Source organism: Lepidothrix coronata, unplaced genomic scaffold (assembly GCF_001604755.1).
Source record: "Lepidothrix coronata isolate B3197 unplaced genomic scaffold, Lepidothrix_coronata-1.0 Scaffold25, whole genome shotgun sequence".
NCBI lineage: Eukaryota > Metazoa > Chordata > Aves > Passeriformes > Pipridae > Lepidothrix > Lepidothrix coronata.
The window spans coordinates 1,693,592-1,706,680 of NW_016690205.1; the positions used below are offsets into that span (position 1 = coordinate 1,693,592).

General features: G+C 41.1%; 1 protein-coding gene across 2 annotated transcripts in view; it reads left to right on the forward strand.

The window, feature by feature from the left end:
- The window catches only part of INPP5F (inositol polyphosphate-5-phosphatase F), a 41,517-nt gene that overhangs the window by 5,227 nt on the left and 23,201 nt on the right, over positions 1 to 13,089 (forward strand). For both annotated transcript variants that reach the window (XM_017809180.1, XM_017809181.1), the window contains exon 2: positions 9,336 to 9,416. In XM_017809180.1, the coding sequence (XP_017664669.1) occupies positions 9,336 to 9,416 (81 nt within the window). The remainder of the gene's footprint in view (positions 1 to 9,335; positions 9,417 to 13,089) is intronic.

A 13,089-nucleotide genomic window follows, 5' to 3' on the forward strand; every position in this document is an offset into this window, starting at 1 on the left:
ACTATTAAACACACAGGAGAGACCTTCCAGAAAGGAAGTTAATGCTGCAGCTTTTTAAGGTGAGAGTTTTTTTAAGACTCTTCCCTGAAGGTTTTGTGTGACTTGAGGGAACGATTTGCTGGGCAGTGGGACATTTGCTGGGGTGAAAGAGTGGGACTGACAATAGGAGAATATTTTCCTTTGCTTCTCTTCCAAAGGGCTGCAGCTGCCACAGGAGCCCTGGCATTCAAGGGACTCCAGAGCAACTTCCACTCAATACTTCCCTATGGCAATTCTCAGATGGTAGTTTAGAATTTTTATTTAGAAGTAAATTCTTCAGTGCAGTAGCAAACCTGTCTCAAATTTAGCTTAATTAAACACTAAATGGGTTTCAGAAACTCATTCTTTAGGTTTGTGTATTGACACTCATGGCCCAGAGTTTGAAAGAATGTACTTTTTACCCTCAAATGTCTCAAAGATTTGAGGCTTCTGATGAAAGCTTTTTTGTTGGTATTTAGAGGCATTGGGTTTCTTTAATGTTATGAAGAACATGAATTTTTAATGTACATAGAGGTTTTTAGAGAAGATGCAAATTTAGAGTTGCCAAATTTGTTTTTCATTAAGTGTTAAACTTGCTGTGAACTTGTGACTCAGAGTGGCTCTGCTTAATGAATATTCTGGATGTTATAAAAATGTATGTTGTTATTCTCATTGAGAATATGCACGACTAAATCTGTGTTTCTTGAAAACCCACTGTCCTGGTGTGGTAATCTTAACTTGATCTAGGATGATTTAACTCCTCTCTTTATTTAACTGAATATCAACAAAACCTTCTCCTAATTGATTTTTCAATTGTGTTTTAGCCACAGCACTTACTTTTGTGAGAATCACATGCAAAAAATCAGAACCAGGAACTAACCCTTGTGAGATAGAAGAGGAAAACAGAGTCCACAGAGGAGGGCTGTGCTATGGATATGTGCAGGTTTTTCTCCCTTGATCTGTTTAAACCTTCTGTGAAGTGCTCTAATACCTGTCTGTGGAGTTCACCCAGCTGATGGTCGCCAGTTATTTGAACTCATCGTCTACTCATTATATCCCTAGTTGTGAAAATCACTGCATTTTAATTGTTTTTGTAGAAAGCAAAGTAATGGAAACAGAGTATCAAGAAGAGAAGAAATTATTGGATATCTTTCTAGGGGAGGAATTTGGAAATAGTGCAAAACCTGTTTTTTATGAAAGCTCTGCTTTAGTAAACAGGAAGATTAATACTTAATCCTCAGTTGTGTTTTCTTGTTCCAAACATCTCTAATTACTTCACCAATAAAAACTGGGAGAGAACTGTTTTCCTGAAAAGCTGAACCAAAATGAATGAAATACCAGTTGAACACTTAGCTTTTCCTTTTAAGGAAGAAGTCTTACTTGAATAGAGCCCTGAAGCAGTGTCTGCTGTGTCTCTGAAAAACTGAAAACAAGGCACTTGAACATACTTTGAGCTGGAAAACTTAAGTTCTATTTTGAGCAATTTAGCAAGTCTTTATCTCTGATAAAATATTAGGGATAGTAGGCAAAGTCATGCTGAGTTGCTGAAGTAAATGGCATAAAAGATGCCAGCCTTGTGCACAACAGAATTCCGAGCCAAATTTAAAAGTATGTGACTTTGCCCAAGAGGTAGTTGCAAAATGTAAATGGCAAATGTGCTGGTCTGTCATTAATTGTTAACTTTCAGTTTTTCTTCTTGTCTGTTGCTCAGTTTAGGGGAAAAAAGCAACTTTCCTCTGTATAAGTTTTTCCCTATATTGATGTGTTTTCCAGTAATGTTTAAATGATATGTTGCTGCTTGTGATTTGATTAATCAGTCAAATTTTCCCTAACAGTTAAAAAAGAAAAGAAAATAAAGAGGGAGGATATGTGTGGTGTGTGTGACACGAAATCCTTTACTCTCTGTTCCTGAAACACATGTGCCAAGTATTTAGTGCTGCTTGTTTCCAATCAATAATTCTTTTTGTGCTTTGAGTCTGATTAGATGGGCAATCAAAGAGGGAAGTTAATTGTGGTGTCAGAAGAACAGGTGACAGCGAGGGAAAACGTTACCTTGCTTAGACTCGGCTCACCACGCCAATGCCAGTAATTCTCTCATGGCTCTTAAGAAGCATTAACATAAGTCAGCTCAGTGATTAGCAAAACAAACTAATTTCCATAATTGTGAAATCCTTCTGCTCAGTTAATGTTTCTATTTAAATTTTTGGAGGCTAGGATAGCTTTCTTGCATTCGTCTTCAGTGAGCTGCAACTGAGCAAACTTTTAATAGAGTATCCTCAGAATGAGTGAACACAGTGTTTAAGCTGTCACTTTTGTAAGTAGGTTTGAATAAAATCTTTCTCCTTCCTGTTTGACAGTTTCCTTCTTGCAGAGTAAATAGGATTTAAAAAAAAAAATGCAGACAACCTCCTGCTTTCTTAGCTTTCAGGATATACCCACGAGCAACTCGAGCTTGGCTGAAATACCAGCTGAAAAAGGGAATGTGTGTTGGTGTGTAATAATATTAATCAGTGCAGTGTTGTTGCTTTTAGAAGGGTAAAAGATATTATTTCCTTTCCTGTATTGCTTCTGAGAAAGTGAGTGTTTACTGGTGCAGTTCAGCAGCGTGAAGAATTAAGGGAAGTTCTAAAGTGCATGAAAACCCCAAACCAACCAACCAGAAAACCAACCCTCTGGGCTTCAGTGGCTTGGCACACACTTGCATTTTAGAGTCCCTGCTGGGCAGTTCTCTGAACAGTATTTACAGGTTTGTGGAAGGGTTGGGAAGAGCTGATCCTGATTTCTAGCAGTTAAAATGCATCTGGCAGCTTGTTGCACACTTTTAGCCACCTGCATCAGTGGTTTCTAAGAGGGGGTGCAGGATGAAAATATTTTATACCGTTAAAAAGATAAGAGAAACACCATTTTAGAAGTGTTTTATTTCACCCATCAAAACCTTCCGGGTTTTGTACGTTTTATAATGTGTTTAATATTAGTACAGTAGAGCATGTCAATAATTTATAAATAAATACATGTATATTTGGTGTGTGTGCTAAAATATTTCTTTTCCTGGCGTGAAAAACTGATAAAGTTTGGAGGCCACTGATCCACAGGGTCAAGTTGTGTTTGGAGCAAACAACTGGGAGCAGCAGTTTGTTGCCACTTCCAGTACAGGAGTTCCTTGTGCAATCCCATGTAACACTGGATACTCTCCAGACAACTGAACATTTTCCGCATGTTTTTCAGTTTCCCAAGCAGTGCCTGGTGACTCGGAGGATTTTATGGCTGCAGCAGAATACAAAGAAGTGTTTCTCTCTCAGAACGAGTAGTAAGGATTCCTTTTTCTTAGGTGCTTTCTCTGGGACTTGCATCCTGCTTTTGCAGCAGTAACACAAACTTGTATTTTCTGCTCCCATCCCCGCTGCTTTTAAAGTTAACGCTTCAGGACAATTAAGAGCTTGTAATACTAAGTATCTTTCTGCAAGTAGCTTAAATACAAATGTAGCAATCTGTGTTGAAAGGAAAACGCAATTAGCCTAAGTTTCGTTTGCATAAGTAGTACTTTATTTCCTCCAAGAGAAAGAAGTTCAACTTTATACTCTTAAATCTTCCCAGTTAACTTGTAATCTCTTAATCCTGGCTAATATTTCAGAACACTGTTCAAAGATGAGCTGGAACTTGGAAGCAGACTTTCTTTTGAAAAGCCACGAAAGGTCATAAAGGTCAAATAACTCTAATAATAAAAAGTCTTGCCGTTGTCTTTGATCTAAAGCAGACACAATGTAAAGAAAAAAAAATCAAATCTATTTAAAAATACGATTGAAGTTTTCTTCCTGCAAATTAACCCTTCAGGTGCTGAAAGTTACATGAGCAGAGCAGAATGATTTATTTGATATACAGTGAGTTATTTTACTTCTGCTGTGTAAATATCTATTGCTTGTGCTGAGGGGTGAAAAATGATTGAGATCTGCTGTTCTGTCAGATTGTGGGAAGAGTCTTTAAGCAATGGCTTGTGTTTGTGTGTGTGTGTTCATACGCTCACACATAACCTGGGCTGTGTTCAGGGCCGTGGTGTGTGGTTTTTATCTGAGCACAGTGACAGGAAACACTTTCTAGCTGAAGTCTGTTCCTGAAGGCCAAGGAAGGCTGAGGGAGATAAGAGGTGTATCCCCTCCAAGCTGCAGCAAGGTTGACAGATAAATCATAGAATCATAGAATCACTTGGGTTGGAAGGGACCTCCGAGATCATCCAGTCCAACCCTTGATCCAACCCCGCCGTGGTTCCCAGCCCATGGCACTGATGCCACATCCAGTCTGTCCTTAAACACCTCCAGGGATGGAGAATCCACCCCCTCCCTGGGCAGCCCATTCCAGTGGCTGAGCACCCTCTCTGCAAAGAAATTCTTCCTGATATCCAACCTAAACCTCCCCTGGCACAGCTGAAGACCCAGCCCTCTTGTCTTGCTGAGAGTTGCCCGGGAAAAGAGACCAACCCCCCCTGGCTCCCCCCTCCTGTCAGGGAGTTGCAGAGAGTGAGGAGGTCTCCCCTGAGCCTCCTCTTCTCCAGGCTGAGCCCCCCCAGCTCCCTCAGCCTCTCCTCACAGCACTTGTGCTCCAGTCCCTTCCCCAGCCTCGTTGCTCTCCTCTGGACCTGCTCCAGCCCCTCCATGTCCTTCCTGAGCTGAGGGCCCAGAACTGGACACAGCACTCCAGGGGTGGCCTCACCAGTGCTGAGTCCAGGGGAAGAATCACTTCCTTGGACCTGTTTGCCACCCTGTTCCTGAGCCAGGCCAGGATCCATTGGCCTTCTTGGCCACCTGGGCACACTCTGGGTCACGTTCAGCTTCCTGTCAATAACTGCAGCCCCGTGATGGACTGAGGCAAACACCAGCTCAGGAGTATGGGCTGGGTTCAAGTGGTTACAACTGAAATGGTTTTTCCTCCTGCTTTCTCCCCAAAGGAAGCTGACAGCTCTTCTCCAGACACAATCCTTCTGTGTTTATCCCAAAGCAGCAGTTTGTTTGTTTTCTTGTCAGAATTTGTGCCTGACCTTGGATCAGCTCGGCTGGTGGTGGTGGATCAGAGAAAGAGCCAGAAAGCAGTTTTGGCTTTTGATACACTTCCAAGTTGCTTTTGTATCACCTTTATCAGGGTTATGTTTGTTAACCACAAAGCATTAAAGAAACGTTATCTGGTGTTTCGTGGCCCTGCATCTCTGCTGGTGAGCTCTGAGGGGGGGTGGGGAAGGAATCACATCAAAGCTGCTTTTGTTCAGAATTTGTGATGGAAGCTCCATTGTGCTGCAGCTACAATGCTGATACAATCACTGTGAGTGGTAAATGTGTTGTCAGGGATCCTTAATCTCTGACGGGAATCAGCAAAAAGAGGCAACATTTATTTCAATAGCGTGAATTTAGTTAGTGGGATAAGGGAAGGAATGAGCAATTTTGTACTTCAGGATGGAGACTTGGTAAGCAAGGACATACCTCAGAGTGTTGTGGGCATGTGTTCAGGCCTGTCAAACTGGCAGTTCTCTCAAATTAAAATATACTGAGGACAGCAGAGAACTCCTCCAGTCAGGGAAAATCTTCCAAGGAGCTCGGCTCACTGCTCATAGTGACTCTTTCTGGACATAGATGCTCTGAAGGACAATGACAATTTTGAGACTGCTCCTTATCGCCAGCACAATACTGTAAGAAGTCTGTTTCAACAACGTTGTGTTGCAGTTTAAGGTTGATAAGTCTTTGTTCCTGGCTATTTGAGGTTCCAGAGACCACTGGTATGACACCTCTAGGAAGATAAGTTTGTGTGGGGAAACAAGAGTAACTGTGTTGATAAAAATTGTATTTCACGGTATATCTCAAAACATTCAGTCTGTTTTGGGTGTAGAGGAAAGTCTGGTGTTTCCTTTGATAGGGCCTTGGGGTAGTTAATTCTTATTAATAGGCATTTCTGTTAAAAAGAAATAAAAATCAAACTCAGAATGTGTTTTTGTTTTTTAGCATTCAGCAGTCAGAAATGTGTGCTACCCTAAAACTTTCAACTGAGGATTTTCATTTTTGTTTTGTATGGTTACTTTCCCCGTTGGCTTTAAAAAGATGTGGATACCTTTTGTAACACATATCACTGTCTACTAACTTATGCTGCCTCTTAAATTCTGCTGTATTTTACAGTCAAAGACTAATCTCTTACAGGACATATATTTAAAATAATTTACATAAGCAAAGATTAAGTGGTTATAATTTTCAAAGATGCAAGATAGTGGCTGGAGGTTGCTGCTGCCAGATTTGCCAGACAGACTCAATGGCTGCAAGAGAACAATCTTGAAGAATTTAAAGTGTTAGAAGTTAGAGACAGCTTCTTCCTATCTGGAATAAATAGGACTGCACTCGACATGAAACCCCATTTTCTTTGGGGGTGGGTGGGGGAATGATATTTAAACCTTTCAGTTTGTTTGATTCATCCATCCTACATTCCCAGAGTTCACTCTTCAAGAGCAAGAGGTTCATGTGGGTCTTTACTGTTGTGATATTTATTCAGCATGAGTGGGTGTTGGCTCTGAGCTGAGATATGGCTGTCACACAGGAAGCTGAACTATAACCAGTAACAAAGCTCTAATCAGAAGGTTGGAACCAGATATGTTTTTATTTTGTTAAAACAGCTTGCTTGCTTTGATGCTGTCACACATACTTTCCTATAGAAAGTTCTCTGGAAATAGTGTAAGAAAAAAATAAATCCTGTGACACTTTCACCAAAGGAAGTCAGTGTGATTCCACAATTGGTATTTTTTCCACAGCCAACAGGCATTTCTCTTTGCATCTAAGTTTTCTTGGACACTGAAAAAAAAATGTTAATCTCCTCAAATGTTGCTAAGTATGTGTGGGGTTTTTTTCCATATGTCCTGCCTCCCCCATAGAAAATTTTCTTAAAACAGTCAGCCTTCAGCAGTAGTAGTTTGAGAATCACACTTGTCTCAAGAGCTGGTGCTGCCCAGCTGGTGGATCCATATTTGCTGTCTTTAAACTCTTAAAGTGGAATGTGCATTTAACTCCAAATACACGCTCCTCTTTTCCAAAGCTTGTCTGTGCTTTCAGTCAAAGTTTAGAGCCATTTCTCACTGTGCCTCTACTCCTGGGGTGGTTGTATTCCTGTAGAAGTCTTGGATATGCTGTGTTATATCTAGGGCTACCTCTGCTGTCTGTACAGTCCCTGATACCAGTTTTCTTATGTCCTTTTCTTAGACAAGTCACTCTTGTTTCCTTATACCTGTAATTAGACCAAAATATTTTCTCATTGTTTTAATTGCTTGTAAGCTACTAGAAGAAAACATCACTTGCTCCCCAGAGCTTTCCCACCAATATCTCTTGTCATGGCAGGAAATGAGTGTTTTAAACAGCCTCAGGTGGTGGTCTGGGTTCCTGGCTTTGTGATTGCCATGGTAGACCTTCCCTGGTTTGGTTCTTTAAATTCCTCCTGTGCCTGGCTTTTTTTTTGGCTGCCTGGTGTCTCTGGCTGGTTTCTGGCTGTCACAGGGGAACCCAAATGTGAAAGGCAGTTGCAAAAGCAGCGAGAAGCAGATGAAGTGTGAGACAGTGCAGCTCTAGGAGAGTCCCAAAAGACTCAGTTGGGATTGTGTGGGTGAACTGGGAAAGAAGGTGGAAGACTTGGGAGTGAGGGAAGCTGTCTGGGTTCCTCTTTGCTGTAAATCTGATAGGGAAGATTTCCCTCTCAGCACACAGATGTTGTTGTGTGTCACTGGGAGTGAAACTGGGCTCAGGCTGTTCCAGAACTTGGTCTGTATGAACACAAGTCTCCGTCAGGAGGATACAAGATGTGTTTTAGTCCTTCAGCAAGGCCTGAGGGCAAATCAAACTGTTCACTGTCATGCCCACTGTCACTGATTTCCTGGTGCTCCACTCTCTGGATTAGTCTCCTGAAGAAGTTCATTTGATTCCTGCATTCTGTGCATCCCAAGTAACTCAGCCCTGCTCCAGTGGATCGGGAAGAACAGGAGTTTGGTTCAGGCTGGTCCCACACGTTCCCTGCAGCTCTGCCCTGCTCCTGCAAACATTGCTTTAAATTCTGCCACTGGGGGCTTTTAGCTCTTGCTTGTGCACAGGCACATGTGATCTGTCCCATTTAATCAGTTCATTCCAGATCTACCCTGACTTCAGTGGTTTCTGTTGATCTCATGTAAGTGCTCATCTTTAATGGGTCTGGTGTATTATTAAAGGTTATGCTGAAAGTTAGAAAAAAAAAAAAGATGTGTTCTTGGAATATCAAATTCTCAAAGTTTCAAGGAGGGTACAATGCTTTAAAATAAGTGTGTAAAAATAATCACACTATCAGTTGTCACCTGCAGATCTCAGACTTCCAAGAAGAAACCAAGGTCTCATAAATAAAGTATATGTAAGTAGATGATTTGTACTCTTACACTGTATGACTTTTTCCTTTCAAATATTCATCTACGTACACCAATAGCTAAGATACTTAATTTGTCTGGGTGTTAAAACTGGAGAAACTCTTTTTACCTTGGAACAAGGGCATTTTGGTAGATAAGAACAAACTTGTCCTTTGTGGTACAGAAAAACCTCTTCTCCTTTGGGCTTTTTCTATACTACAGAGATATTACTTGCTTTTAAGGATTTGTTTTCACTTCAAAGATTTGAGTTAGGAATTTTCTTCTTTCCCCCACTCTTGAATCCTTGAACAGGTACTACACTATTAGAAACTCTCATTGCCTTCTGCTTTCTCTTCTGCTTCCTTTGTGTTTCACTGGAATTTAACAGCAGGAGAACCAGAAACCTAAACCTTAACTTTTTGTGCTTCGATATTCCATGTAACCGTGGAGAGTTTAACAGAAGAGGAAGTGTGTGTGTGCATGTTTATAGAAAGAGGATGTGAAAGTAATAGTGATGGGATACTTTGGGAGGGAGCTGGGTTGAGAGTTACCCTCTGCTGCCTTTTTGAGGCTCTGTAGTTAACTTGGTGACCTGTATTCCATTTCACTATAGCCATGTAAAGTTTTGGTTACATTACAAATTCAAGTGGATATTAAAAGAATTAAATCTCCATTAAACACATTTCTGTAGCCCTAAGCTACTTCTTTTCCCCCCTCAAACATCTGGGAAATATCTGGGGTAGGGCTTTAAGTTGGAAACTTAGTAATTTGGTCATAGCTAAGCAGAAATGGAAGAGCCTGTGCATCATCTTATTGTGGGAATTATGATGGGTTTTCTACCCTCTGAGGTGGGCAAAGTGGAGAGGATGACCATCACTGGGTTAATTGTCCTGTTGAGTTTGCTTTTCAAAAACAGGAGCTTTGTTCTTTTTTGCAGCCACTGATCTTCTGTTGGCTTGGAATCCCATTTGCCTGGGCCTGGTAGAGGGAGTCATTGGTAAAGTTCAGCTTCATACAGGTATGTGGTTAGTTCTGTTTTGATGGGGTTTTTTTAATTCTGTTATGGTTTTTTTTTTAATTTATTTTGTTTACGGCTAAATTTGTTTTAAAGTCTGTGGTATTACAAATAATACTGCATAGCTCAAATGGAATGATGTAGTATTCTATACACTGGAGGAATACTCCCCAAATATATGAACTTGTCTGAGTGATTATATTATAGTTGATTATATTATAATGCAAATTCCCCCTATTCTCCAGTGTGTGTGTTTTGGTTTGACACTCATGTAAAAATAGAGAACTGCATTTGCAAATAGTAGAAACTTGTATTTGAAGTCCTATCTGAGGCTCTGTGTGAGATTTATAAAATTCTTAAGCCCCTTTTGAATAATCCTTTTGAGGAGATTCTTGTTGTTCTACTGTGGTACAAGAACTAATGATGGAAGTTTTAACAAAAGGATAAGGCTTGAATTCTCAGTGCTGTATAAAAACCTGAAGTATAATTGCTACATTGGTAGATGAATTTTGGAAAGCAAAAGGAACACTTTAAACTTGTTTGTAGGTAAATGACAGAGCTATAAAATTAAAGCAGGTGTAGAATTCATTGCTATTTTAATGATAAGCCTGTTTCTAACTGATAGTAGTAGTGTTTTCCTTTAAAATAAGGTCAGTGCTCCTTTAGCTTTATCAGCTGCAAATCCCTGAAGCTGTAATAAATATTTATTTTGATATAAACCAGCTGATACTTCTGCCAGTGGAGCTCTGGATATCTATTTACTGGCAGGTAGGAAAGGTAGCCATAAACACTTGCTGTGTGCCATTCTTTTGGTGAGTGCATTTCAAGTAGTGCCTGGCAATATGATCAATACAGGTAAAGTTTCAAGTGTGTTCCAGGAGAGCAGGATGTGCTGGAATGGATCAGATAGATGTTTGTGTTCTGTTGAATAGAAACAGCTGAGTCAGGGTGGCAGTGTCACAAATGGAAAACAGGGACTGGAACACACGAGCTTTGTTGTTGGTCAGCCCGGTTCTGGGAATCACACAGCTCTGGAGTTACTGTGACCCCAGGTCCTGCTTCTGGGAGTCATGGTTCAGAGCCCATGTCTCCATGAAGTTCATGATCACGTCCTCTTTCCAGCTGCATCTCTCCATCTTCTTTGAATCTCACCTGATATTTTGGTCTGTGCTTGTTCCACAGAGCTGTTCACCCACCCCTTGTAGCCATTTAGATTTGGCTTCCCACCAAGTCCCTGAATCCTGCTGAAAGCCCCCTCCCCTCATATGAAGGAAAGGGAAGAGTGGAAGAGGAACCAAAAGACCCAAAATAAACTGAACAAAAGCAGTGTGTATATATAGATATATATTTAAACTTATATACAATTGCAAAAAAACCCCAAACCTATTTACATATAAGAAAGAGAAAACCCCAACACCCCACAGCCAAAACAGAAAACCCCATATACGCAGATATCCACAGCTAATAAAGAACTAACAAACCAAAATTTTAATTCTTTCCTCAAGAAGACAAAAGCCACTGTACCAGATCTCTCCACTCGGATCGGGAAAACAACAGGCCCCAGCAGGCCTCACTCCTGGATCAGCGGGACCGGCCGCAGGGACCTGCTGTCTTCAAGTCCAGTGGAAGGGAAGAGGGCAGACCCTCCTCTCTCCTTCTTGTTTATGCTCTTGCTTACGTACAAAATAGGATGGAATACTGGGACATGAGCACCTCCCTAGTTTTGACCTGGTCACCAGGAAGGCCTAAAACCCAAACCGCTACACCCCTTTTCAGATCCGATGATATGAAGCGGTTCAGTCTCTGCCATCTCCCTTTCTCTGCTCTTCACCCAGGTTCTCTGTGCTCTTCAGCATGTGCTGGTCATGATGAATGATGGCTGAGCTCCAGTAATGACCTCTCACTGCTCTGGGAAAATGCTCAGTGATTGGTTTTGTTTTTTGTTTGTGTGGGGTGTGGTGTTTTTGTTTTTTAAACCAAGCACTTGTGTGCACAAAAGCCTTGCCCTCCCCCCCTTCTCTCTAGGGAGTCTGGTATAAAAGCCTTTTGAGGGGGGAGATCTCAAGTACTTTTTGGAAGGTTTTAGTGTATTATGGCAACTGAATGCCCTTGCATGTGTACTTATTGTGAGGTGCTTCCTCTGCTTATGAAATGTGAGTTGAAACTTTCCCCAGCTGTGACACCTTAACAGGTGTCAGCTTGCTGTTGTCATGCAAATTAAGATCATCAGGTGTAATAAGCCTGATATCTGCTCTTCTTTCCATGTGTCCTATGGAGCTGTTGCATCAATAGTGCTCATCCAGGCATTCCACTCAGCTGCTGCTGAGGGCAGTGGGAATGTTTTGTTTGGTCTCTGCCTTGTCCGGGTGACACCACCACAAACTGTTCTTGTTGTAGATATTCTGGTATTTAGTGATGCCACTGCCCTGCAAATGATGTTTATTTTCTACCATTAAACGTCTGAAGAAAGAGAGCCTCCAGCTATTTGTCCTTCTCTCCTGCTGCCTTGACCTCGCTGACATTTGCTGATAAGTGTTCTCCCTGAGGTGAAGTCACAACAAGGGGCTGGCTGAGACATCTCACAGAGATCTCTTGAAGCCTGTTATTGTCAATGAACTCCCACTTGATGATGTTCAAGTGTAGTTTGATGTTTCCCTCTGGCCAAATCATCCAGCAGTCTGTAACAGTAACCTGTCTTCATTACTTATTCTGGTATCAATCTTTGTCACCTGGAAACTTTATCAGCAGGAGTTGTATAAATATTTAACATTGCTGGACCATTATCTCCAGACTTGGAGCTCTGTGCTGCAGGGGCTGGGTGAAATGTTTTTTTCACAGACCTGACCTGCAACGGGAGGACTTGCTGCTCTGATTTCTTCTCCCCTGCCCTCAGGTTATTAACATCAGAACACTTAATTTGAAATTCTTTTGGTGAACAGGAGTCCTGTATGGGCTTCTTCTGCTCAGAACTCTGTTATTAGCTATTATTGGAAAGGAATATTGGTGTGTTTTAAAAATGCTTAGCATATCCTGACTAATGCTGGAAACTTTAAATGCCTTTTTAGGTGTTGAAGTTGCTACCAGTAAAGTTGTCACTAACCCTATATGCACTTTAATGTCTTGGGCATAGATCCTTATACGTTCTTGAAAGATTTACTCATGGCAGAAATGCTGGAGTGGTCTAACACAACCTTGAAATGTCCCTGTAACCAATCTTAGGCTGTCTGTAATTTAGCATTGAAACACCCTTGCCAATATGCTGTAACTAGGGATGGGATTTAATTTAATCTTACAGGTTTTATTGCTTGACTTGTACAAAAGAATCTGTAGGGCAGCTTCTGCCAGGGAAGCAGTCTCATAGGAACCAGCAAACCAATATTACATGGCTTATTTTTTTAATTCTTTAAAGAATTTTAGCCATGAGTCAGTTGTATAACTGAAAATAGCTGTACACTCACACTGGAGAGGAAAGTCTAGTGAAAGTACCATTTGGTTCTTCCCCAAACTGAATTTCCTTAAACATGCAGGTTTTTTGTTTTTGTTTTTTTTTTTTGGGAGGGGGGGAATTCCAACCCAAACAATAAAACCTTGATTGAATATTGGAATATAAGGATGTGATTGCTTACCATTTTCTGGCCTTTCCTAAGATAACTTGTAAGAAACGCAGAGTAACAAT